The sequence below is a fragment of the Euleptes europaea genome, chromosome 6 (assembly GCF_029931775.1).
Source record: "Euleptes europaea isolate rEulEur1 chromosome 6, rEulEur1.hap1, whole genome shotgun sequence".
Taxonomy (NCBI): Eukaryota; Metazoa; Chordata; class Lepidosauria; order Squamata; family Sphaerodactylidae; genus Euleptes; species Euleptes europaea.
Window position 1 is genome coordinate 98,896,992 of NC_079317.1, and position 22,822 is coordinate 98,919,813.

At 47.3% G+C, this 22,822-nt stretch overlaps 1 protein-coding gene across 3 annotated transcripts; it reads left to right on the forward strand.

Annotated features, from left to right (window-relative positions):
* The first annotated feature begins 5,012 nt into the window (after positions 1 to 5,012).
* On the forward strand, positions 5,013 to 22,261 carry SIRT3 (sirtuin 3). 3 transcript variants are annotated; one of them, XM_056852073.1, is made up of 6 exons: positions 5,013 to 5,110; positions 8,001 to 8,145; positions 8,655 to 8,755; positions 10,494 to 10,655; positions 14,002 to 14,211; positions 22,160 to 22,261. In XM_056852073.1, the coding sequence occupies exons 1-6, from the start codon at positions 5,045 to 5,047 to the stop codon at positions 22,178 to 22,180; spliced, it is 705 nt and encodes a 234-aa protein (XP_056708051.1). In that variant the 5' UTR covers positions 5,013 to 5,044; the 3' UTR covers positions 22,181 to 22,261. The 3 variants fall into 3 exon arrangements, with proteins under 3 accessions (XP_056708051.1, XP_056708052.1, XP_056708053.1); XM_056852074.1 differs by lacking the exons at positions 14,002 to 14,211; positions 22,160 to 22,261 and having other exon boundaries at positions 7,913 to 8,145; positions 10,494 to 10,811; XM_056852075.1 differs by lacking the exons at positions 5,013 to 5,110; positions 8,001 to 8,145 and having other exon boundaries at positions 8,694 to 8,813.
* Positions 22,262 to 22,822: the final 561 nt, after the last annotated feature.

Below are 22,822 nucleotides of genomic sequence, written 5' to 3' on the forward strand. Positions count from 1 at the left end.
GCTGTGTAACCGTGGTCTTGGAATTTTCTTTCCTTACACAGCCCGGATAACCTACCAGAACCAATGAACTCTGACCGTGAAAGCCTTCGACAATATTATAAAAGGAAATAATTCCCCGGCGGCGACTGCAGAATACAGAGGTCTCTCGCCGGCTCCGAACCTATCTGTAAGCAATACTGCTCCGTAGAGAAATAACAAGGAATCAGAAGGAGATTGAGACTGGGAAGGACAGCCATGAAGGAGCTAGAAAAGATTTTGAAGTGTCAGGATGTGTCACTGGCCACCAAGACTAGATTAATTCATGCCATTGTATTCCCTATTAGTATGTATGGGTGTGAAAGCTGGGCATTGAAGAAAGCTGATAGGAAGAAAGTAGATTCCTTTGAAATGTGGTGTTGGAGGAGAGGGTTACGGATCCCGTGGCGGCCAAAAAACACAAATCAGTGGGTTCTAGATCAAATCAAGCCTGAACTGACCCTAGAAGCTAAAATGACTAAACTGATTCTTGTAGGTTATCCGGGCTGTGTGACCGTGGTTTTGGTATTTTCTTTCCTGATGTTTCGCCAGCAGCTGTGGCCGGCATCTTCAGAGGAGTCACACTGAAGGACAGTGTCTAAAAAAGGAGAGACACTGTCCTTCAGTGTTAGTCCTCTGAAGATGCCCGCCACAGCTGCTGGCGAAACATCAGGAAAGAAAATACCAAGGCCACGGTCAAACAGCCCGGATAACCTACAAGAACCAATGAACTCTGACCGTGAAAGCCTTCGACAATGACTAAACTGAGTCTATCGTATTTTGGTCACGCCATGAGACGACAAGAGTCACTGGAAAAGACAGTAATGCTAGGAAAAGGCAGCAGGAAAAGAGGAAGACCCAACAAGAGATGGATTGACTCAATGAAGGAAGCCACAGCCTTCAATTTGCAAGACCTGAGCAAGGCTGTCAAAGACAGGACATTTGGGAGGACTTTCATTCATAGGGTCGCCATGAGTCGGAAGCGACTTGACGGCACTTAACACACACACACATGAGCCGCTTTTTAAGATTTCAGGCACTATAGAGGGGGGGAAAACTTTCAGATGTGCGTGTTGTTGTTTTTTAGCACAAACTCCAATGGGTAGTCTATTAGAGACATTACGGTAAAGAGCTTTTGGGCTCTTCTCCTGCCTGGATCAAGATCACCTGGAAGCCAGCAGGCGTGCTGGGTGCCCTGTGCTCCAGATCTTTCTCGCCCGCCTTCAGTTGGCAAGCTCAAGAAGGGTTGGGAAAGGGGATCAGGACAGCCCCAAACCTGGGGCAGCGAAGGGAGCCACCTAAGCAGACCTAGGAGCCTTGATTTTGCTGTTGGTTTGCTGCTTTCTGCTGCAGGGCTGTGAGCCATAGGAGGGAAATGAACTGCACTTTTCATTTTAGAGCCTCCGCAGGAAGGCAGCTGTTGCTTTCTGAACATTTGCAGAGATCAGTAGGTAAGAAGCAGCTTTTAAGATCATCAAGGGTCTGAAAAGACACGCTGGATGTGGGGGAGAGGGAGGGAGGGTGCCCAGCACTGTGCCAAGCGCTGTACCCAAGAGCTGAGAGGTGCTTAAGGAGCCCTGCCTGGGCTACTTTGCTGCCCAGCTTGGTATTGGATGCTGCCTTGACCAGGGGCAAGCCATTGGTTCGTTTCTGCAGCAGTGTCTCCTCTGACCGGCAGTTGATCTTCAAGGTCTCAACTTCGGGCAGAGGTCTTTCCCAACTATCCTGCATTTTTGCTTATTTCTGATTTTATTCCTTTTTATAGAGGGTAAAGAAAAGCCAAGAAATCAGAAGGAGATTGAGACTGGGAAGGGCAGCCAGGAAGGAGCTAGAAAAGATTTTGAAGTGTCAGGATGTGTCACTGGCCACCAAGACTAGATTAATTCATGCCATCGTATACCCTATTAGTATGTATGGGTGTGAAAGCTGGACGTTGAAGAAAGCTGATAGGGAGAAAGTTGATTCATTTGAAATGTGTTGGAGGAGAGTGTTATGGATACCGTCGACTGCCAAAAAACCAAAACAGTGGGTTATAGATAAAATCAAGCCTGAACTGTCCCTAGAAGCTCAAATGACTAAACTGAGGCTGTCCTATTTTGGTCCCATCATGAGACGACAAGAGTTGCTGGAAAAGACAGTCATGCTAGGAAAAGTTGAGGGCAGCAGGAAAAGAGGAAGACCCAACAAGAGATGGATTGACTCCATAAAGGAAGCCACAGCCTTCAGTTTGCAAGATCTGAGCAAGGCTGTCAAAGTTAGGACATTATGGAGGACTTTCATTCATAGGGTCGCCATGAGTCGGCAGCGACTTGACGGCACTTAACACACACACACACACAAAGAAAAGAAAAAAAGGGGGGGGACAGATAGGGGAAATTTTACATTTCATTTTGCGTCCGTGCCCAGCATAACCCATCTACATGAGAGCCAGCGTGGTGTAGTGGTTAAGAATGGTGGTGTGGAGCGGTGGGTTTGATTCTCCCTGAAGTAACAGAGAAAGTCTGCATATAAAAAACCAAGTCTTCGTCTTCGTCTTCATCGTCCCCCAGAATAGATCTCTGACAGCAAATACAGAATATAACTTATAATTCTAAACCCCTTGATGCTACTTTGCTATTTCATTCCATACTACGACAAAATTTGCTAGAAGATTACTATAACAGTAATCCACGACTGGTAACTAGTAACTGCTTCTATACTTCATTTATAAAAAGTTTACCTCTTTGTCAGAAAGCACGTTATCGAAAACAGAGTAATCCATCCATTTAAAATAGTTCAACCCTGATCCCTCGTTCTGTAAGCATGATTTGTTTTTTAAAATGTGTATTTGTCAAAGAATAATTGCCATTTCTGCTTGTAGTCATCAATCGCCTTTTTTGTAGTACATTTGTTATCTTGACATGATTGGAAACTCGTGCAGTTTTGTAATCCACTCTGTTAGTTCCAGAACATTCTCGGTTTTCTAGTGCTCCTCGAATAGAATTCTTGCCGCTGTTATAGCATTTATCCTATATATTTGGACTGAAGACGTTTGGGACTGAATGTGTGGCCTTTGCATGAAAACCATGCATTCTGCCCCCAAACTGGTCTCGTTTTCCAGCTATCCCCCCACACTCTTATTCATTGTGTGTAGAATACTTTGAGTATGCACAATGGTTTATGATTCTAGTGCATCTTGTCAGCAGCTATCGGAGGCAAGTTACATTTAACTCCTAACTTTCTCTTTCCCCCTTTACTTATTTAAAATAGCCATATACTTTTTTTTGACAAATGCTCAAAGCAGTTTCCAGATGTATAAACATTAAAACATCCGTAAACATTAAAACCAACAATATAGTCGACGATAGATTCAAAATCAGCAGCAGCACAACATCAGGTCAACTTCCCAAGACCCTTTAAAATAAAGTTTTAGTTGATTTTTTACCCTGAAGCAGACTGTAAACCTGTCTTTGAGGCAAAGATCTGTTTTCATGTCTTTTTCTGTACAATGGCAAGCACACAGATTTAATAATAACTGATAATAAGCTACCCATGTAAAACTTGAGTTAATTAGGTCTAAATGGTTTTCCATTTCTCTCCAGAAACTCTCTTAACCAAATATGAAGCTTGCATTTGAAAGTGATCATTATGTCTTTCTCTAGGATGGAGGAATTTCTGGATATGCACTCAGCAGCATCACTACAGAAGCTCTCCTGCGTCTACACCTTGCAGAAATTTAGTGTCATTGGGATCTCTCTGCCATCCTCCAAATAGATCTTTTTTGCTGCAGAGGCCTCCAGAAATGAGAACAGAAAAGCTGACAAGCATATCTGGAGAGAGGTATGGCATAATTTTGTGTGTGCTTTCTTGTTAGTGATTAAGTTCTGGCACCTCCTTCTCAAAACAAGTTTGGGCTTTATTTTCATGGATGCATCTACAGCGTCCCATAAGCTTGCTAGATCGAACCAAGGCTCTGCATTTTGTCTCCAGTGGAGACCAATCAGATGACTCTCCAGTTAAGCATGTATGGCATAAAGGTGATGCCCTTCCCCAGAGTTGTACACAGAGTTGTACACCTTTGAACATAAAGTTTACACTGTGCTATTTTTGCTAACAGGCATTGAGAGATGTAACATTCATAATCTGGACTCTGTCTAAACGCATAGCTTTAGGGTCATTAAAACATTTAAAAAGTGTCTCCCTTTCAAAATCCTTTATCCCATCCCGTCCTTACTAACTCTCCTTAAATGTTCAACATTAAAGTAACCACACACCAATTGTTCTTTCTCCCTGCTCCATTCAAGAGCACTTTCTCCCACCCCATTTCTCCAGTCTGGCTGTCCTGTCTTCATGGTCTTTGAGCCTCTCGAGGGTAACCATAGAACTGCTTTGTTTAGCAATACATAGAATATGGGCACGTAGCTTTAAGTGATAAGAGCTACAGGGTTGTAGGAAGGCAAAAGTTGCTTGTCAGCTTCAGTGCACTGAATCTGTCATCTTTATTTTTATGATTTCAGAATTTGTTTTACAGGTTACCATGAATGTCATTGCAACGCATAATGGTTTATGTTCATCTCTTCCCATACAGTTTTAGCTTCTGGCAACAAGAGACTACAGACACTCTTGAAAAAATATACATTTCTGTGGCTTTCTTGGTTTTTAATTTTGCACAAAACTGTCCAGTCTAATTTGAGAAAGCTCCTGAAGATATGCTCCTGAATTAATCTGAGATTATTTGTAGTCATAACTCAAAAAATCAAAGAATATCTCTTTCCATGTACAAATTATACCAGTTTGGAATACCAATTTCCATCTTCTCTCTGCTATTAATTCAGTTTTCACACAGGCAGAATAATCTCACTTTGCTGAATAACATTTGAATGGGCTTCTTAGTAATCTTTTGCATTTTTGCTGGCAGGATCCAAAGAGTCAGACTTTTTTCCTCATCCAGTGCTCCAATGGTGTTCTTTGGAGCTGGCAGAGGGGGGAATAATGGCGGGAAAGTGAGGTTCACCCTCAAGGATGTGACAGAATTGATTGAAAAGAAAAAATGCCACAGGATTGTCGTGATGGCTGGAGCAGGACTAAGCACTCCCAGTGGCATCCCAGATTTCAGGTAGGTGCTACAGGATGCCTTATCCTCTTGACTGGATTATCTACAGGTAGCCATTTGCAAACATTACCTTCACCCCACCATGGAGTGTCCCCCCTTAGGGTTGCCACCCTCCAGGTAGTGGCTAGAGGTCTCCTGCAATGACAACTGACCTCCAGGTGACAGTGATCAGTTCCTAGGGTTGCCAACCTCCAGGCTGGAGAAGGCGGGAGGCCTGAGCAAGCAGCTGGTTTGTTACCAAAGGAAGACGTAGGCAGAAGGCTTGGGAACAAACATCAAGAGTTAATCTATAGCTTCATTGATAGGACGTGTTGTCTAGATCATGTGACCACGTTTCGCTACGGACCGTAAAGGACTTATGAGGAACCAGTCTGGTCCGTTATGAAATGATACCTATTAGGTGCCTTCTATTTCCTCTTTTATTGGTTGCATAGCTGATGAAGCCCATTATCCATACGGGTGAAACTGAAAGGAAATTGGACTTCCTCGCTAGGGTTTCCACTTACCTTGGACTGCATTTACAGTTCCTTGTCGAGACTGATTGAGCATTGTCGTTCTTTGGACAAGTTTATAATTTGTACTGCTCCAGCGTGTAGGCATAGGCGTGCTGCAGCGGCGGCAGCTCGCCCACCGGGAAGCCGTGGAAGCTGTACTTCTCGTACTGCGCGCCGGCCAGGGCGGCCAGCGGCGGCGGCAGCAGCAGCTTCGCCACTCCATGCCCGCCCCGCTGCTGCTGCCGCCTGCCACTGCTGCTGCTCCAGAGCCGCAACAGCGAGGCGCACTGCCACCAGGAGTGCGCCGGTGGTGGCAAGGCGCCGGGGGAGCCCTGGCTCGGGGAGCCGGCCTTTGGAGAGCCAGGCCCCGGCGCCGTGCCAGATGAGGGGCTGGCTGAGCTGGAGCTCTTTGGGTGCGTCCTGCGGTGCACCTCCTGCCTGCGGTGCTGCAAGCGTGGCCTGCCCATCTTCCAGCTCCGCTACCCGCCGGCCAAGACCCTGCGCGACTTCCAGCGACGCACCCCTTACCTGTACCTGCACAATGCTCTCTATAAGGTGAGGGCCGCGCCCCCTGGAAACTGTCTGGCCGTGCGACCCTGTGCAGAGTGATTCCGCTAGCATGGGATGAAGTGGGGATGTTAATGTATGAGTTGTTTTTTCTAAACTAAAACCTCAGTATTCAGGGTAAATTGCAGTGTTGGCACTTGGCGATAAATAAGTGGGTTTTGGGTTGCAGTTTGGGCACTCGGTCTCAAAAAGGTTCGCCATCACTGCTCTATGGCATTGAAGTCCCTCCCCTCCCCAAACCCTGCCTTCCTCAGGCTCCACCCACAAAATCTCCAGATATTTCCCAATCCAGAGTTGGCAACCCTATCCACCCTGCAGAAGCAATTTTCAGTGGCCACCATACTGCTTATATCACATGTGAAGCAGCCTTGAGAAGCAGGAAGCAGGACTAGCATGTAGATTGTAATCTTTTATATTTTCTTAATAAGGAGGGGGAGAAGGTATAAGTATAACTTTTTTCCTACTCCCAAACGGTGCCCTGTCACACTAGGCTCCAGTTCCCATTTGATTCAGTGCAAGACCAACCCTTTTGGTTTGGCCATAATCTCTGCTGCTGAAGAATTAAAAAAGAAGATAGATTTCACAAGACTGGACCAGGCCTCTGTTAGAGTTTGGTTTTGGATATTTTCATCCATCAATACTTCTTTAAAAAAAGAATAATCTGTGGTTGAAAAGAAACAATAGCTATCTCTCTCATTTTCTGTAGTATCTGACAGTCGCTTCCTCCTCCTCTTTCTCCCAACCTTTAAAATCAGCAAAGTGCATTCAAAATTATCCAAGCATTCCCCAAGGCCTCCTTCCAGTTCACCAACCCATGATTTGCCATCTTAGTACTATGCTTTAATTCAGTGGTTCTAAAACTGTGAAGTGGGAAGTCTGCGCTTATCTTGGGGAAGTGAAAAGTATTTGTTATTTATTCATTTAGAGCATTTCTATGCTCCCAGTGATAAAGCCTGTCCATCTTTAGTCCCTTCCCCTTCAGTTCAACCTGCCCAGAGCAAAATACCAAATCGAGAGTATGACCTGCACATTGTGTGGGGACCAGAATTAAATCCTGGGTGGCTGCTGTTTTCCCTGTGACTGTCCTAGCATTTGGAAGTAGAATGGAGTTGTGTTGCGAGTGAGTCTAGAAAATACAACCCACCTGCAAATCAGCTACTTTCTCCTTCCCAATATAAAACACAAGAATCCAACATCACTTAACTCTGAACAAGTTTATATTTTTCATTCTAAGTATTTCATTTAAGTATTAATAGATATATTGCATTACTGAGCAAAGCACTGTATTTTTTTTTGGTCATTTTGCACATTATGCAGAGGTAAACCCAAGTTCTTCATTTATTTTATTCCATTTATATCCTGCTTTCTTCCCGGCCAAGGCTGGGAACATCCTCTGGCCTCCTGTCCCAGCTTGCCTTGTTTCTCCTTCTCCCTCCTGGCCTGGCATGTGAGAGAATCATGACCCACCTCTGGATCCCAGTCCGTAGTTTGTGAGCCGCTGTCTTCACCTCATAAATCACCACTCGACTAACCTGAGACAAAATGGCTGTAATTTTCTACATGTTCCTTTAAAAAGTGAACTCTCCTAAAGGAAGATTATTATCATGCAAAATTCTCTGATAATTCAGCATACAGCTAGGAGGGTCCAATTTTTTTTTTTTTTTTTTTGTACAATTGCTTTTCAATTGTTTCGGTTTTCCGACATGTTTTGCCCTAATTTTAAATGTCCTGTTTGTCTCTGCAGGTCCCCTAAGAGTGGCCTTTATGATAACCTCCAGCAGTATAATATTCCATATCCAGAAGCCATCTTTGAGCTTAGCTATTTCTTCCAGAATCCTAAGCCTTTCTTCACGTTGGCCAAGGAATTGTACCCTGGCAATTACAGGCCCAACTATACCCACTACTTCCTCCGACTTCTGCTTGACAAAGGGCTTCTCCTGCGTGTGTACACACAGAACATTGATGGACTGGAGAGAGGTTAGCCTCGCCTCTCCTATTTGGAAGAGACCAGTGCGACGTAGTTAGGAACGAAAAGGCCCAGGACCAAACCCCCTCCTCTGCCATGAAGCTCACTGAATGACATTTAGTCTCACTGGTCGTGATGGTTAGCCATGTTAGTCTGTCTGTAGCAGTAGAAAAGTGCAAGAATCCAGAAGCACCTTAAAGACTAACATAATTTCTGGCGGGGTGTGGGCTTTCATGAGTCACAGCTCACTTCTTTAGATATCTGAAGAAGTGAGCTGTGACTCACAAAAGACCATTGGGCTGACTGTGTGTGACTGGCCCCACTTACCTCTCATGTCATTCTGAGGGTGAAATGGAAAAGTAGAGAGCCTCGTAAACTGCCAAATGCCTTGGAGGAAGGGCAGGATACAGATATAATAAATAAGCAATTTGGGAGGGCATTTTCATACTGAATGGTAAGGTCTTGGTTGATTACTAACCTTGGACTGATGAAATTCTCTGATTCTCTCTCTGCCTTTTAGTTGCTGGGATACCTGCAGATAAACTAGTTGAAGCTCACGGTACATTTGCTTCTGCAACTTGTACAGTCTGTCGAAGATCATACCCTGGTGAGGACTTTAGGGTGAGTGGATGTACAGAAGATGCAGCGTTGCAGGACTCCCATAAGCATATTTGAAGAGGTTTGGGTTATGTTGCAGTTGGGTGCCTAGATTCTTGTTTTGGAGGGTTTACAGAGCTGCTTTTGATTTTGTTGCAATTTGGTGTATAATGAATAGGATCCAAGGAACAGATCTTTATTTTATTTATAGCCCTGTCTGAAACCAGGCTTAAAAGGGTCTAGAGCAGATGAGTTATCCAAGAAGACCTGGAGCTGGTCTGCTACTGCTCTCTCAATCACTTTGTCTAGGAAGGGCAGATTAGAGACAGGGCGATAATTGGTTACATATTTTTTCTTTAGAGATTTTTTTTTTTTAGCAGTGGACACATAACCGCCTCTTTGAGTGGACAGGGAAAGGTGCCCTGCATTAGTAATTGATTTATGATAGATACTAAGGATTCATTGAAGTGGTCTTTATATGATTTTAGAAGTCAGGATGGGCAAGGATCCGGGGCACAAGTAGTGATCTTCGTAGATCCCAGGAGTTTTGTCAACATCCATCATGGACTCTGAGTCAAAGTGGTCCATAAATAGAACAGGTGGTGCATTAAGCCGTTCTCCCAGTGGACCTATGTTACAGCCAATGTCTAAATCAAAGTGTATACTTGATATTTTATCAGCAAAAATATTTGCAAAAGTATCACAACTAATTGTCTGGTCCTGATACAATGAAGTTTCAGTTTTCAGAGTTAGCAGATGCCATGTTACTTTAAACAGCGGGGATGGTTGGGAACCAGCTGATGCAATAGTAGCAGAGCAGTAATATTTCTTAGCTGCCATCACCGCTGCTTCATACCGTAGGTCTTACAGTGAGCTCCATAACATGATCTGTCGGATTTAGTACAGGTTCTCTGCCAGCTCCATTCTAGACATCTCCCAGCAATTTTCAGATCACCCAGCTCCATGGTAAACCAGGAGGCTGGCTTTTGTCCCAAGGGCCGGAGAGGTCATGGAGGGTGACGTTGTCCATACTTTCAAGGAGCTTCACATTCCATGCCTCTACTGCAATCTCAACAGAGTATGTGTTTGGAATCCTAAAATCCTCTAGAGCATTCTGGAATCCTGTAGGATTTATGAGCCTCCGTGGATGGTCTATTTTATTTTTTTTTTATTTTTTTATTTTTTATTTATTCGACTTATAGCCCTCCCTATCCAGCAAGCTGGCTCAGGGTGGGTGACATCATTTTAAAATACAACAACCAATATAAAATTCCATATTAAAACCAACAATAAAATTCTAAAACCTAACGTGATGGCGCACCAAACCTAAAACAGTAGGGACCATTCAGGTGGCAGGTGGCAACCCTTCACTTGTATTGTTCCCACTCAAGGGGCAAGAAGTGGGGGGAGGCCAGTAAGATGCTATAAGCCGATATAAGTGGCTGTCCTCAATTGTAGGCCTGGCGGAAAAGCTCTGTCTTGCAGGCCCTGTGGAAGACTTTCAGATCCCTCAGGGCCCTGATGTTACCAGGCAGAGCATTCCACCAGGCTGGAGCCAGGGACGAAAAGGCCTTGGCTCTTGTTGAGGACAGCCGCACGCTCTTAGGGCCAGGGACCTCCAGTAAATTTCCATCGGACCATCTTAGTGTCCTTCAAGGGGTATACCAGGAGAGGCGGTCCTGAGTGATATGATGTGATGTCAGACTGTGGCTTGTATTGCCTAACATAGGCTTATATCCTGTCACATATAATTTCATTTTAGGCAGATGTGATGGCTGACAAGATCCCCCAATGCCCTGTATGCACTGGAATCATCAAGCCTGACATTGTATTCTTTGGAGAGGAGCTCCCCCACCGGTTCTTCTTGCATGTGACAGATTTCCCTACGGCAGACCTGCTCTTTGTCATCGGAACCTCCCTTGAGGTCTGGGCTACCATGAACATGGGAAGAGAATGAGAGCTGGGGTGTTGAGACAAAGTGGTTCAGGGAATCTGGAAAGTACAGAGTAAGCAATGAGGGTCCAAATGGAAATGGAGGGTGGCAGTTCAGGGATCAACAGAATCATCTTGACCTGTTGGATATGGGTTTATAGATGGTTCAAGGAGTATGGGCCCCTAACATCTAAGCATGGTTCCCAAGTTGCTAGTTATGTAAAAAAAATATGACTCATGCTTCCCGCTAAGTACGTTGTGCAAGCCAGAAACATGGGAAGTGCAAGTACAATTTTTCTCTGTGACATCATCATCTTCAATCCCATTGGCAAGCCCAATGTGTGACCTGCTGTGGTCCAAATTGGTCCCTGTCCAATACAGTGTTGATTGATGATGGACCAGTGCAGGCTGAAGAAACTAGCATACACGTGTTGTGGGGATCAGAGGTAGTGAAGCAGCATACCTGACTCCCTAAGCAAGAAAGAGCCACCAAGAAGAAGAAGAAGAGTTGGTTTTGTTTGCTGACTTTCTCTACCACTTAAGGGAGACTCAAACCGGCTTACAATCACCTTCCCTTCCCCTCCCCACGACAGACACCCTGTGAAGTGGGTGGGGCCGAGAGAGCTGTGACTAGCCCAAGGTCACCCAGCTGGCTTTGTGTGTAGAAGTGGGGAAACAAATCCAGTTCACCAGAGTAGCCTCCACCGCTCACGTGGAGGAGTGGGGAATCAAACCTGGTTCTCCAGATCAGAAGCCACCACTCCAAACCACTGCTCTTAGCCACTACACCACACTGGCTCTCATTTCCCTAGTCACTGCTGGAATGCTATCAATCAGTCACTGAAAAAGAAAGATGTAATGTAGCATTTGTTTGTTTATTTATTTACTTCATTTATACCCTGCCTACCTCCCCAAAGAGGCTCACATTGTTCCCCTCTCCTCCATTTTATCTTCAAAACAACCCTATGAGAAAGGTTAGGCTGAATGTGTGTGACTGGCCCAAGGTCATCCAGTGAGCTTCCACAGTAGAGCAGGAATTCAAACCTGGGTCTCCTAGAGCCTAGTCTTGAATTATGAGATGCCCTGGGTTTAGATGTTGACTCATCCATGAATTAACTATGTCCTGTTAAACAGTACTGCTACAACCCCACTCTGTATTACTGAGGAATTGTAAAGATTACTGCAATAACATTTGTGCTTTCAGTGCTGAGGACAAATGTTACATATTAATATTCTAAGGCCATTTATGCTCAGTTATTTGCCTCGGGATCCCCATGGCACTGCTTCGGGGCTTTGTTGGAGTAATTAATGACTTTTCCTACTTTCAGAAGTCACTTTGCCCCCGCTCCGCCGCACACTTAACTTGCGTTTTAAGGAACCTGTTTTAGCACAAATTTTAAGTTTGCCTCAAACCCAAAGCGAGGCAAATCGTCATCATTGCCGTGTATAGGTTTTAGCTGCGGGTTTCTCTCCCCACATCTATTCTGCTTGTCCCTCCTTCTAATCCCTCCTCCTGGAAGCCATTTTGTTTGGTGAATGGAGTGCGGGAAGGAGAGAACGCTGGAGGGATATAGGTAAATGTGCTTGCCCAGCTTAAGCAGCATTTACATATGTCTGGGCACAGAGCTGCTTCCCTTCCCCCACTTCCAAACGCCGATCTGTCCACTTTAAGAAGCATTTGCATATCTCCGGGCTCAGAGCAGCTTCCCCCACCCCCACTCCCAAACATCCCCAAATGCTGATCTGGCCAGGGATTTTTTTAAAAAATACCCAATCCCATGGCAGGGCTTAGCAGGGCTGGTGACGTGATTTTCTATGGGGGGGAAAACTTGCCAATCAAAGAGGGTCTCTGGGGGAGGGGAGGGACTCTGACGATCCGTATTTTGCCATGACTTCTTCATTGCAGCAAATTACTCCTAAATAGCAGGAAGTTTTGCGGGGCAAAATGCCCCCATGCATAGGGATTTGAAACCTCACATTAGAAAACTGGGCACCAAGAGAGCGGTAAATCAAGTGAAAATTTTCCCTGCATAAGTAGCCTTAGAGTTCCTTCCTTTTATCCCTTAGAAGCTCCTTGATCAATTGATCTTGAGCAGCATATATCTAGTGTTGGAGGGATATAAGGACTAAAACAAATCTTGCCACTGACAATGTAGCCTTGGGGTCCCTATCGCTTAGTAAAAAAGGCATTATGTCAGTCGCAGAAGCATTGGATTTGTATATTAAAAGGGGGGGAATATAGCGCGATCGAAGTTCCTCGTAAAAGCTGCATTCCAAAAGGGCATGGGCTAATGTGTCAATAGAGCCAGAAGAGCAAGGGCAGATCCTGTCTGAGTAGGGTATATTCAGAATTCTGCCCTGCATTACCATAGAAGGGTTAGCATTCAGTCTAGCCAAGCAAAAAGCTCTACAGAGACGAGGAGTTGTCAGATAATATGTATAGGCAGGCAGACCACGTGGAGGGGGTATTCCGAAGAACTGGGATGAACAGACGCGACGAGCACGAAAAGTAGTGCTGTTATAATCGAGCTCTTTAATGTGCTTTTTAATTTTGGCAAAAGCTTCAGTTTTCCCAAGATCCAGTAACATATCCTGCGAGAAGCCCAACAACGACAGTTTCTCATCTAAGATTTTTTGCCATGAGGATTTAAAAGGGTCATGCTTCAGAGAAGCTAGGAACCCCTCAGTGCTAAAGCACAGTTTAAGGTGTAGTTTAAAGGCAGCCAACCATGCCCTAGCTTCAAGTGACATTTGGCCAAACTCGGAACGAAGAGTAACACCAGCAACACATCGAGGGGCATTTAGGAGTTTTCGTAAGAACTGAAGAGTGGACGATCTATAGATTCATTGGCCTTAGAGTTATGATAGACATTTTATTTTAGTCTGCAGGCTGTAATTCCACTAACATATAGCCGCCTTATTTAATAAACGTTTGAGTGAGCAATATGGGAAAGTCTGGTGCACAGCTCAAATTTAAACATTTGAGGCCCTGTTGCTTGTGTTTCAGCAAGAACTGATAGTGAAGTGCTGTGAATTTCTTGCCAGCTGTATCATAGGTAGGGTTGCCAGGTCCTCTTCGCCACTGGTGGGAGTTTTTTTGGGAGGGGCCTGAGGAGGGTGGGGTTTGGGGAGGAGAGGGACTTCAGTGCCATAGAGTCCAGTTGCCAAAGCGGCCATTTTCTCCAGATGAACTGATCTCTATCTGCTGGAGATCAGTTGTAATAGCAGGAGATCTCGAGCTAGTACCTGGAGATTGGCGACCCTAATTGTAGATAGTCCTAGTGATCTTTCCTTTGGGGCAGATGCAGCCTTTCTTTTTCCCCGGTGTTTGATTTTAGGTGGAACCTTTTGCCAGCCTGGCAGGTGCAGTCCGCAGCTCTGTTCCGCGCTTACTGATCAATCGGGACTTGGTAGGGCCATTTGCATATCAGCCACAGTACAACGATGTTGCTGAACTGGGAGACGTCATCAGTGGAGTGGAGAAGGTGGTGGCCCTTTTGGGCTGGAAGGAGGAGTTGCAGGAACTAATCCGGAAAGAGACTGAAAAGGTATGTAAGATTGATCAAAAAATCTTGTTGTTCTTCCATCTCCCTCCTCCTTGCCAAGTCGGAGTGCAAGCAACCTGCAAGATTTCTGAAAGAACAACATTAACAGAACCCACACAACTAATTCTTCATAAATCTGCACATCCCAGTACCCATCTCAGAGATGTCTCCCAGAGGTAATAGTATGGATTCCATCCCAGATGAATGTTATATATGTATTAAAATATTTGTATCTTGCTTTTCTCACCAAACGGACCCAAAATGGGTTACAACCGAACTCATACACGGTATAAATCACCATACAAATCTAATCACAAGCTAGATTGTCTTGGGCTGGTCTTGGATTCAGTGGCCAGCTTACCTCAAAGTGTAGGCTGTGGGCGAAGAGCCAAAGGATCAAGAATCCAGGCATGCATGCACGGGACCATGTGATGTGATTGTTTTTACATCAAATGCTAGGGCTGAGATTTGGGGATGATTCTAGCATCATGTTGGGTCTTGCAAGCCTAGGAGAGAGCAATGCAGCCATTTGACCAGGAACTCTAACCAACAATGTCAGAATGTACGCCTCCATGGAAATTGGTGATTTTGCATTCTGTTTGCAGTACCCTTCTTTCCATTACAATTTAAATTTTAGATCCAGAAATATCTGTATAAACTCTAGGCTGTTTAACAAATAGGTATTTTTACGTAGGTAAAGGTAGTCCCCTGTGCAAGCACCAGGTTATTCCTGACCCATGGGGTGACGTCACATCCTGATGTTTACTAGGCAGACTATGTTCACGGGGTGGTTTGCTGTTGCCTTCCCCAGTCATCTACACTTTCCCCCCAGCAAGCTCATTTTACCAACGTCGGAAAGATGGAAGGCTGAGTCAGCCTTTAGCCTGCTACCTGAAACCAACTTCCCTCGGGATCGAACTCAGGTCGTAAGCAGAGCTTGGACTGCAGTACTGCAGCTAAAGTCAACCTATGGTGACTTTATGGAGTACCGCTCTGCGCCGTGGGGCTCTGCGCCATGGGGCTCATTTACACATTTATACATAGGTTGACTTTTTCTACATAAAGGTCATAATCCAAATGTCAGAAATGCCCTTTTCTGCCTAACGTACCCTGCTTGTGTACCAGGATTCTCCTTTGACATCACGTCCTCTGCTCATAAGTGAGAACTGGGAAGGTGATGCTAGCAGTGAGCTGTGCATGCCTCAAAGATGTTTGATTGTGGCAACCATGTTTAGAACTAGGATACTGCTGTTGAATTACTTACCGAATTTTGATATTAAACTAGGTGGCTGAGTTCTTCCGCATGTAGTCTTTAGGGTGGTTTCTTTGCCGAGTAAAAGTCAAAATGAATTTTCTTACCTTTGAAATTTAAAGACAGACACTGGTGGTTTCACCCATCGTTTCTTCCTTTGTGCCCTTCAGATTTACTAGCTTTTGAAGATTAGCTGGGACATACACACAGCCTCCGTGCTCCAGCTTGGTTTAATACTAGCATTATTAGCTGAAAAAGAGAAATCCTTGTAGGTCACCTCCATAATGCTGCTCTGTTGAGTAGGGCAATGTGTGGAGACTACATGTGTGATTGTATCACCTCTGCTAGAAGTAGATTGTCTGTAATAATACCAAAGAGTGGGCAATTTAGCAGACTTGGTGGGGAGGGTGGGCATCTTCTGTGTAATAACTTGCAAGGCAGCATTAAAACGGAACTAATTCAGCAAGTAAAAATTGTAGCAATTCTGTTAATAGATTTAATTTCATTTGCAAGCTGTGGAGAAAGCAGTGTTACTGTGAGGGTCTCTGTCTTTGTGTCTCTGCTTTCCATCACCTGCGGTGTTATCAGTGAACTCGTAAAAGCAGTTCACACCTTCTGGTCTCAGGCGCCAGGCCTGATGGCCCATGTATCTTCCCCCCCGCTGTTCTTCCTGCCAGTACTCCCTCTGGCCGGTGCGGCCTTGGAAGTGTGATAGCCGCACCAGACTTCCTGGGATCCGTCTGATGTTTTGTATTATGCCAAGCTTGTAACTTCCCATAACAATAAGTGTGAACCCCAGTGCCCCAGTGCCCTGGAGTCAATATATTCTGTAAACCCGCATAGCCCCTCACTTGCAACTTTCTACCTGTGCCTGTCTCATCTCCTGAAGGCTTCAATAAATCTATTGTTTCTGTATCAACGTCTGAGCAACTGATTTGGAGAAGCAAACTCAGAGAGGGGGATCTCTCACATTAAGTTGCAAGTCCTTGCCTCCCGGACTGCAGCTGTACCGCTTTGGACAGAATGTCAGCCGACGAGGACACCACCCCTAACCCCGATGCCCCCAAGGAACCGGACGAGCCGGAGAAGCCGGACCCGAAGGAGGAGGGAGCCAAGCCAAAGAAACCGAAGGGTCGCGCCCCCGACCAAGATCGGGACGAACGTCCCCGGGGGCTTACTTATTGGCTGGACTCCCCCAAGGGCTGGTCGCTCTCGCGGACTGCGGCGAAGGATCGCCGGTTGGCCTTCCCCAGCACGGGACTCGAAGGGGACCCGGCCCGCAAAGAGGCCCTCATGGAGGAAGAACGAAAGCAGTGGCAGGAAGACCGCCGGGCTATGCAGGAGCAGATGGAGACCATGCAACGCGTAATGGGTGAGATGGCCACGGCCCTAGATGCGCTGAAGTTGCAACCTCCAGCCGGTGCTCCCCCAGACGGGGCGCCGGTAGTTCCGCCCGCAACCCCTGCCCCCCCGGCCCGTCGGGACCTGAAAGTCACGTATGACGGGTCGGGAGACCAGTTGACCTTTTTTATGGTCCAAGTAGACATTTTTATGCGGGAACAAGGCCGAACCTTCGTTTCTGAGGAGTCCCGGGTGCAGTACGTGGCTTCCTTACTGCAAGGGGAGGCGGCTGCCTGGATGGTGTTGCAGTATGAACTCCGCTCGCCGGTGCTGCGAACCCTGGACGAGTTCATGGTAGCGCTCCGAAACCGTTTTGAGGACCCGACTCTGGGTGAGCGGGCTAAAGCCTCCCTGATGCAACTGCGCCAAGGGACTAAGTCGGTGGCGCAGTATGCAAGTGAGTTCCAGTCACTGGCCAGCCGAATTCTGGACTGGAGTGAAGCTACCTTGGTACAATGTTTCAGGGAGGGTCTCAACCCAGACCTCCAACATTGGGCTTTCATGCAAGGGAACCCCCCGGATGTGGAAGGTTGGGTTCGCCATGCTGCTGACATCGAGAATCGCAAACAACTCCTGAACTTGTCCAAGCAACGGCTTGGGCGAGACCCCAGGCCCCGAGGTGACCGTGGCCGGGAACTCCGGCAAGGGGGTGGCGGGGGTCTCTCGGCCGCGGAACGCCGCAAGCGGTTCGAGGCCGGCGTCTGCCTGATCTGCGGGGGAAAGGGTCACTTTGCATCGCAATGCCCCTCTCGCTCCGGCCGTCCGACCCCCCCCCGCCAAACCCAGGCCGAGCCGACGAAACCGGCCGCCGACAGCCAGCCTCGCCGCAGAAGTGGACCACTGAGCCGGCGCTCCGGCGCACCCTCCGCTCTCCACGCGCGCCCCCAGGATGGGGCATCCGACTCTACGGTCCCATCGGGGTCCCGGATTACAAATACCGTCTTTGATTCGGACGGCTCCCCGGAAGCCACCACCCCGTCCCCCTCTTCCAGCGAGGAGGAAGAGTGGGAACAGCCGGCAAAAAACGCCGTCGGTCTGCTGTAGAGGGGGCTCCGCAGCAGACCGTCCCTATCGTTGTGCAAGGAGCTCCACCGATGGTAAGCGCCCAAGAGGACAATGTATTTGTGCGTGTTCATCTGTCCCTACCCAAAGGGGGTCCCCCGTTAGGGGTCCCCGCGTTGGTCGACTCGGGGTGTGCCCGCACCATGATAAATGAGGAAACTGCCAAGAAGTTGGGTGTCCGGCGCAAACGGCTTCCGGGGCCCCTCCGTTTTTCCCAAATGGACGGGAGTGACTTTAAACGGGGCCCTGTGACCCACAGAACTGCAGCCGTGATTATGTCCGTGGGGGAACATTGGGAACGGTTGTATTTCACCATCGCCCCTATTGTAACCCCTGTGGTGTTGGGGATGAACTGGTTAAGGGGACACAATCCCTCCATTGATTGGGTTAAACGGGTGCTTTCCTTCCCCGAAAACCCCTGTGGGTTGCATGACAAGGAACGGGTACTCAGAACTCCTGCCGCCGCACTGGTAGGGTCCCCCGCCCCAGTCTCTCCTCAATTACCCTCTGAGTACTCGCAGTTTACTGATGTTTTCGATGTTAGAGAGTGCGACGAACTGCCTCCCCACAGAGAAACGGACTGTGCCATCGAGATTGTAGGGGAAGGCAAACTGTCCAAGGGAAAGGTTTACCCCATGAGCCCTAGTGAAAAGACTGTGTTGCGAGACTATCTGGATGTCAATCTGGCGAGGGGTTTCGTACGCCCCTCCAAGGCTCCTTATTCAGCCCCAGCTTTCTTTGTAAAGAAAAAGACGGGAGATTTAAGACTGTGTATTGACTTTCGCAGACTGAACGCAGTCACCCAGTCTAATGCTTACCCCCTCCCTCTTATTCCTGACCTTCTAGCACAATTAAAGGAGGGCCGAATCTTCACCAAACTGGACTTGGTAGAAGCCTACCACCGCATTCGCATCAATGAAGGAGACGAACCCAAACGGCCTTTTCCAGTTGTTTTGGGATGTTTGAGTACCTGGTCATGCCGTTCGGACTTTCGGGGGCTCCGAGTGTCTTTATGCAATTAATTAATGAAGTTTTGCATGATTTACTGTTTCGGGGGGTGGTGGTATTTCTCGATGACATTCTTATTTACTCTGAGACCATGGAAGAACATGTGCGCCTGGTGCGAGAAGTGCTCCAGCGGCTGCGGGAGCACAAACTGTATGCTAAGGTGTCCAAGTGTGACTTCCACCAACCTTCTATTACATTTCTGGGGTATGTGATTTCCCACCAAGGGTTGGAAATGGACCCCACCAAGGTCCAGGCGGTGCGGGACTGGGAAACCCCCACTGCCCGCCGCCAACTTCAACAGTTTTTGGGGTTTGCCAACTTTTACCGGAATTTCATTCCCAACTTTGCCCAAGTTGCGCTTCCCCTCACTGCCCTGTTGCGTACCAAGGACAGGGGGGCTAGCGCCGCACTCCCCTCAGCCCGTCTGCAATGGTCTCCCCAATGCCAGCAAGCTTTTGAACGTTTAAAGCTACTTTTTTCATCCGAACCCGTTTTAGCTCACCCGGGTTGCACCAAGCCCTTCGTGGTGCGGGTGGATGCCTCAGATGTAGCCATGGGCGGGGCCCTATTGCAGAGGGATGAGGGGGGACGGTTGAGGCCATGCGCCTACTTCTCCAAGAAGTTTTCCCAGTCCGAAATCAACTGGGCCATTTGGGAGAAGGAGGCAGCAGCGGTCAAACATGCCCTTACCATATGGAGACACTTCTTGGAGGGGGCCGAGCTGCCGTTCGAAGTGTGCACAGATCACAAGAATCTTGAGGCTCTCAAGGGAGCTAGAAAACTCAATGCCAAACAGATTCGGTGGGCCCAATTTTTTGCAAAATTCCGGTTCACCCTCAAACATGTCCCTGGCAAAGAAAATGCCCTAGCTGATGCTTTGTCACGACTTCCCCAGTATCGCAACGATTTCGATCGCCCCGTCGACTCCCTGTTCACTCCCGAACAGCGAGGGGAAGTCCCTGGCTTGGCCGTCACCACCCGATCTCAAGCCCGCCAACCGGAGACCCCCCCTACACTCAAAGGTATCCCGGAAGCATTCCAACAGCGACTCCGGGACGCCTCCTTACAGGAGGAGGAGCACCATCTCCTCCCCACTGGCTTGGAACGAACCAACACTTGGTGGGTGCAGGGGGGGAAACTATATGTCCCATCTTCCCTTCGCAAAGAAGTATTGGGACTTGTACATGGGGCCAGGCTAGCGGGTCATTTTGGTTTCATAAAAACGCTTCACCTGGTTCGAAGGCAATTCTGGTGGCCCGGTATGAGATCTGATGTAGAGTTGTATGTGCGCAGCTGCCCCACCTGCGCCACAGCCAAGAAACGGATGGGAAAACCCCCGGGGCTTCTCAAACCGCTTGAGAACCCCTCCCGTCCCTGGGAAGTCATCGCCATGGATTTTATCACCGACCTACCTCCAAGTCGGGGGAAAACGGTTCTCTGGGTTATCACAGACCTCTTTTCCAAACAGGTTCATTTCGTTCCATGTGCAGGTCTTCCTTCAGCCCAGGGCTTAGCTAAACTGTTCATCACGCACGTCCTCAGGCTACACTCGATCCCGAGGAAGGTCCTCTCCGACCGGGGGGTCCAGTTTGTTGCCAAATTCTGGCGGGCTTTCCTAAAGTTAATGGGAGTGGAGGAACAGGGCCTTTCGTCCGCCTATCACCCCCAAACGGATGGTCAAACGGAACGAGTAAATGCGGTAGTAGAATGTTATTTGCGTTGCTATGTAAATTTCCACCAGGACGACTGGGTCGACCTGCTGCCATTTGCCGAATATGCGTACAACAATGCGCCTCATTCCTCTACCGGCTTTAGTCCCTTCCAAGTTATATACGGGACGGATTTTGGCCCTTTCGGTTCTGCCCCCGTCTCGCCAGAGCTCCAGTCTACCCCTGATCTTCAGGAGTGGATTCAGGTGGTTAAATCCACCTGGCCATGGTTGCTCAAAAATCTGGAAAGGGCAAAAAGCAAGTACAAGGAACAAGCAGACAAACACCGGTCTCCGGGATGGGAACTCAAGGTGGGGGAGCAAGTCTATCTGTCCACCAAAAACCTTCGCTCTCTTCGCCCCTGCAAAAAACTGAGCGACCGTTATGTAGGACCTTTCCCCATTACCAGAGTAATCAACGAGGTTACCGTGGAACTGAGTCTCCCTAAGACTCTCAAGGGAGTTCATCCAGTCTTCCATATAAGCCTCCTCAAACCTTATGTAGCAGCTCCCCAATTCCACCCCCCTCCCGCTCATGAGATTCCTACCGTAGTAGGAGGGGATACCCATTTGGAAATATCCAAGGTTTTAGATTCCAAATGGAAGAAAGGGAAACTGTTTTACTTTGTTCGCTGGAAAAACCTTGGCTCCGCTCATGACGAATGGGTGGCCGCACCCCACATGGCAGCTCCTCGCTTGGTCCGAGAATTCCACCTCGCTTATCCCGATAAGCCTCGTCCTCCCGGAGGGGGGCCTTAAGGGGGGCAGAATGTGAGGGTCTCTGTCTTTGTGTCTCTGCTTTCCATCACCTGCGGTGTTATCAGTGAACTCGTAAAAGCAGTTCACACCTTCTGGTCTCAGGCGCCAGGCCTGATGGCCCATGTATCTTCCCCCCCGCTGTTCTTCCTGCCAGTACTCCCTCTGGCCGGTGCGGCCTTGGAAGTGTGATAGCCGCACCAGACTTCCTGGGATCCGTCTGATGTTTTGTATTATGCCAAGCTTGTAACTTCCCATAACAATAAGTGTGAACCCCAGTGCCCCAGTGCCCTGGAGTCAATATATTCTGTAAACCCGCATAGCCCCTCACTTGCAACTTTCTACCTGTGCCTGTCTCATCTCCTGAAGGCTTCAATAAATCTATTGTTTCTGTATCAACGTCTGAGCAACTGATTTGGAGAAGCAAACTCAGAGAGGGGGATCTCTCACAGTTACTTTTTAAAGAAAGGGTTGCAAGGAGAATCCATATGTCAGACATATCCAATATCTGGACTTCGTTGATATGTCCCCTGCGCTCTTCCAGCACACCTCTATTGCTGCAAGACTCAGTTTTTAGCAGGGTAACTTGGCAGTGTATTTGGGGAGTGACCAAGCCAATGTGTCCCCCCCCCCGATTTTTCCAATTCAGCAGTACAAATGTTCTCATCGTATTATAATTACCATTGCTTTTTTCCTGTGCTGTTGTTTTTTTGATGTACTTTGGACCAGGGAGGCTTCACTTGTTATGTTCTTTCTGATTTTAGCTGGATACAAAAGACAAATAGGAACTCTGACCTTTACTGCTGGAAACAAATGTCTCCTAAAAAAGCAAATCTCAGCCCAGTCAAATATTGCCGTTATACAAGCAGAGACGTGGGGGTAAAGATGTTCTCCGTGTTGATATTACCTAAGAAGTAGCCACCAGAAGAAATAATGTTTGGAAAACTTCTGAATTTCTTCCAAACATCAGAGACGGTACATGTTCTCAAGGCTTTTTGGAGATGGCAATCAAATGACAGGCCATGAACTTGCTTTTGGACAGATACTCCAGATCTCTGAGGCAGAGAGATGGGGATGTTCGGTACAGCTGCTACCTCCCAATGCAGGATTATCTTTATAGTTATGGTGTTTCAATGGTAGCCTGTAAGGTCTTGTTTCTCATTTGTGACAAATCCAACACTCGCCCCATTTGTTAAACAGCTGGGATTAGGTCAAATGGCTATTGCAGCCTTAATCAAAAGTAAACCTGGAAGTCTGCAGTTAAGTTCTGCTATGTTTGCTGTAAAGATCTACTTGCAAGCAGAGATTTTTAAAAGAATGTGGTGTGTTTTTTTTGCAGCATATCACTGGTATAAAATAGGAAGATGGGGTGATGTCTTCCTGTGTCTAGAAACAAACTATAGCACCATGGGTGTATTGGTGCTGCT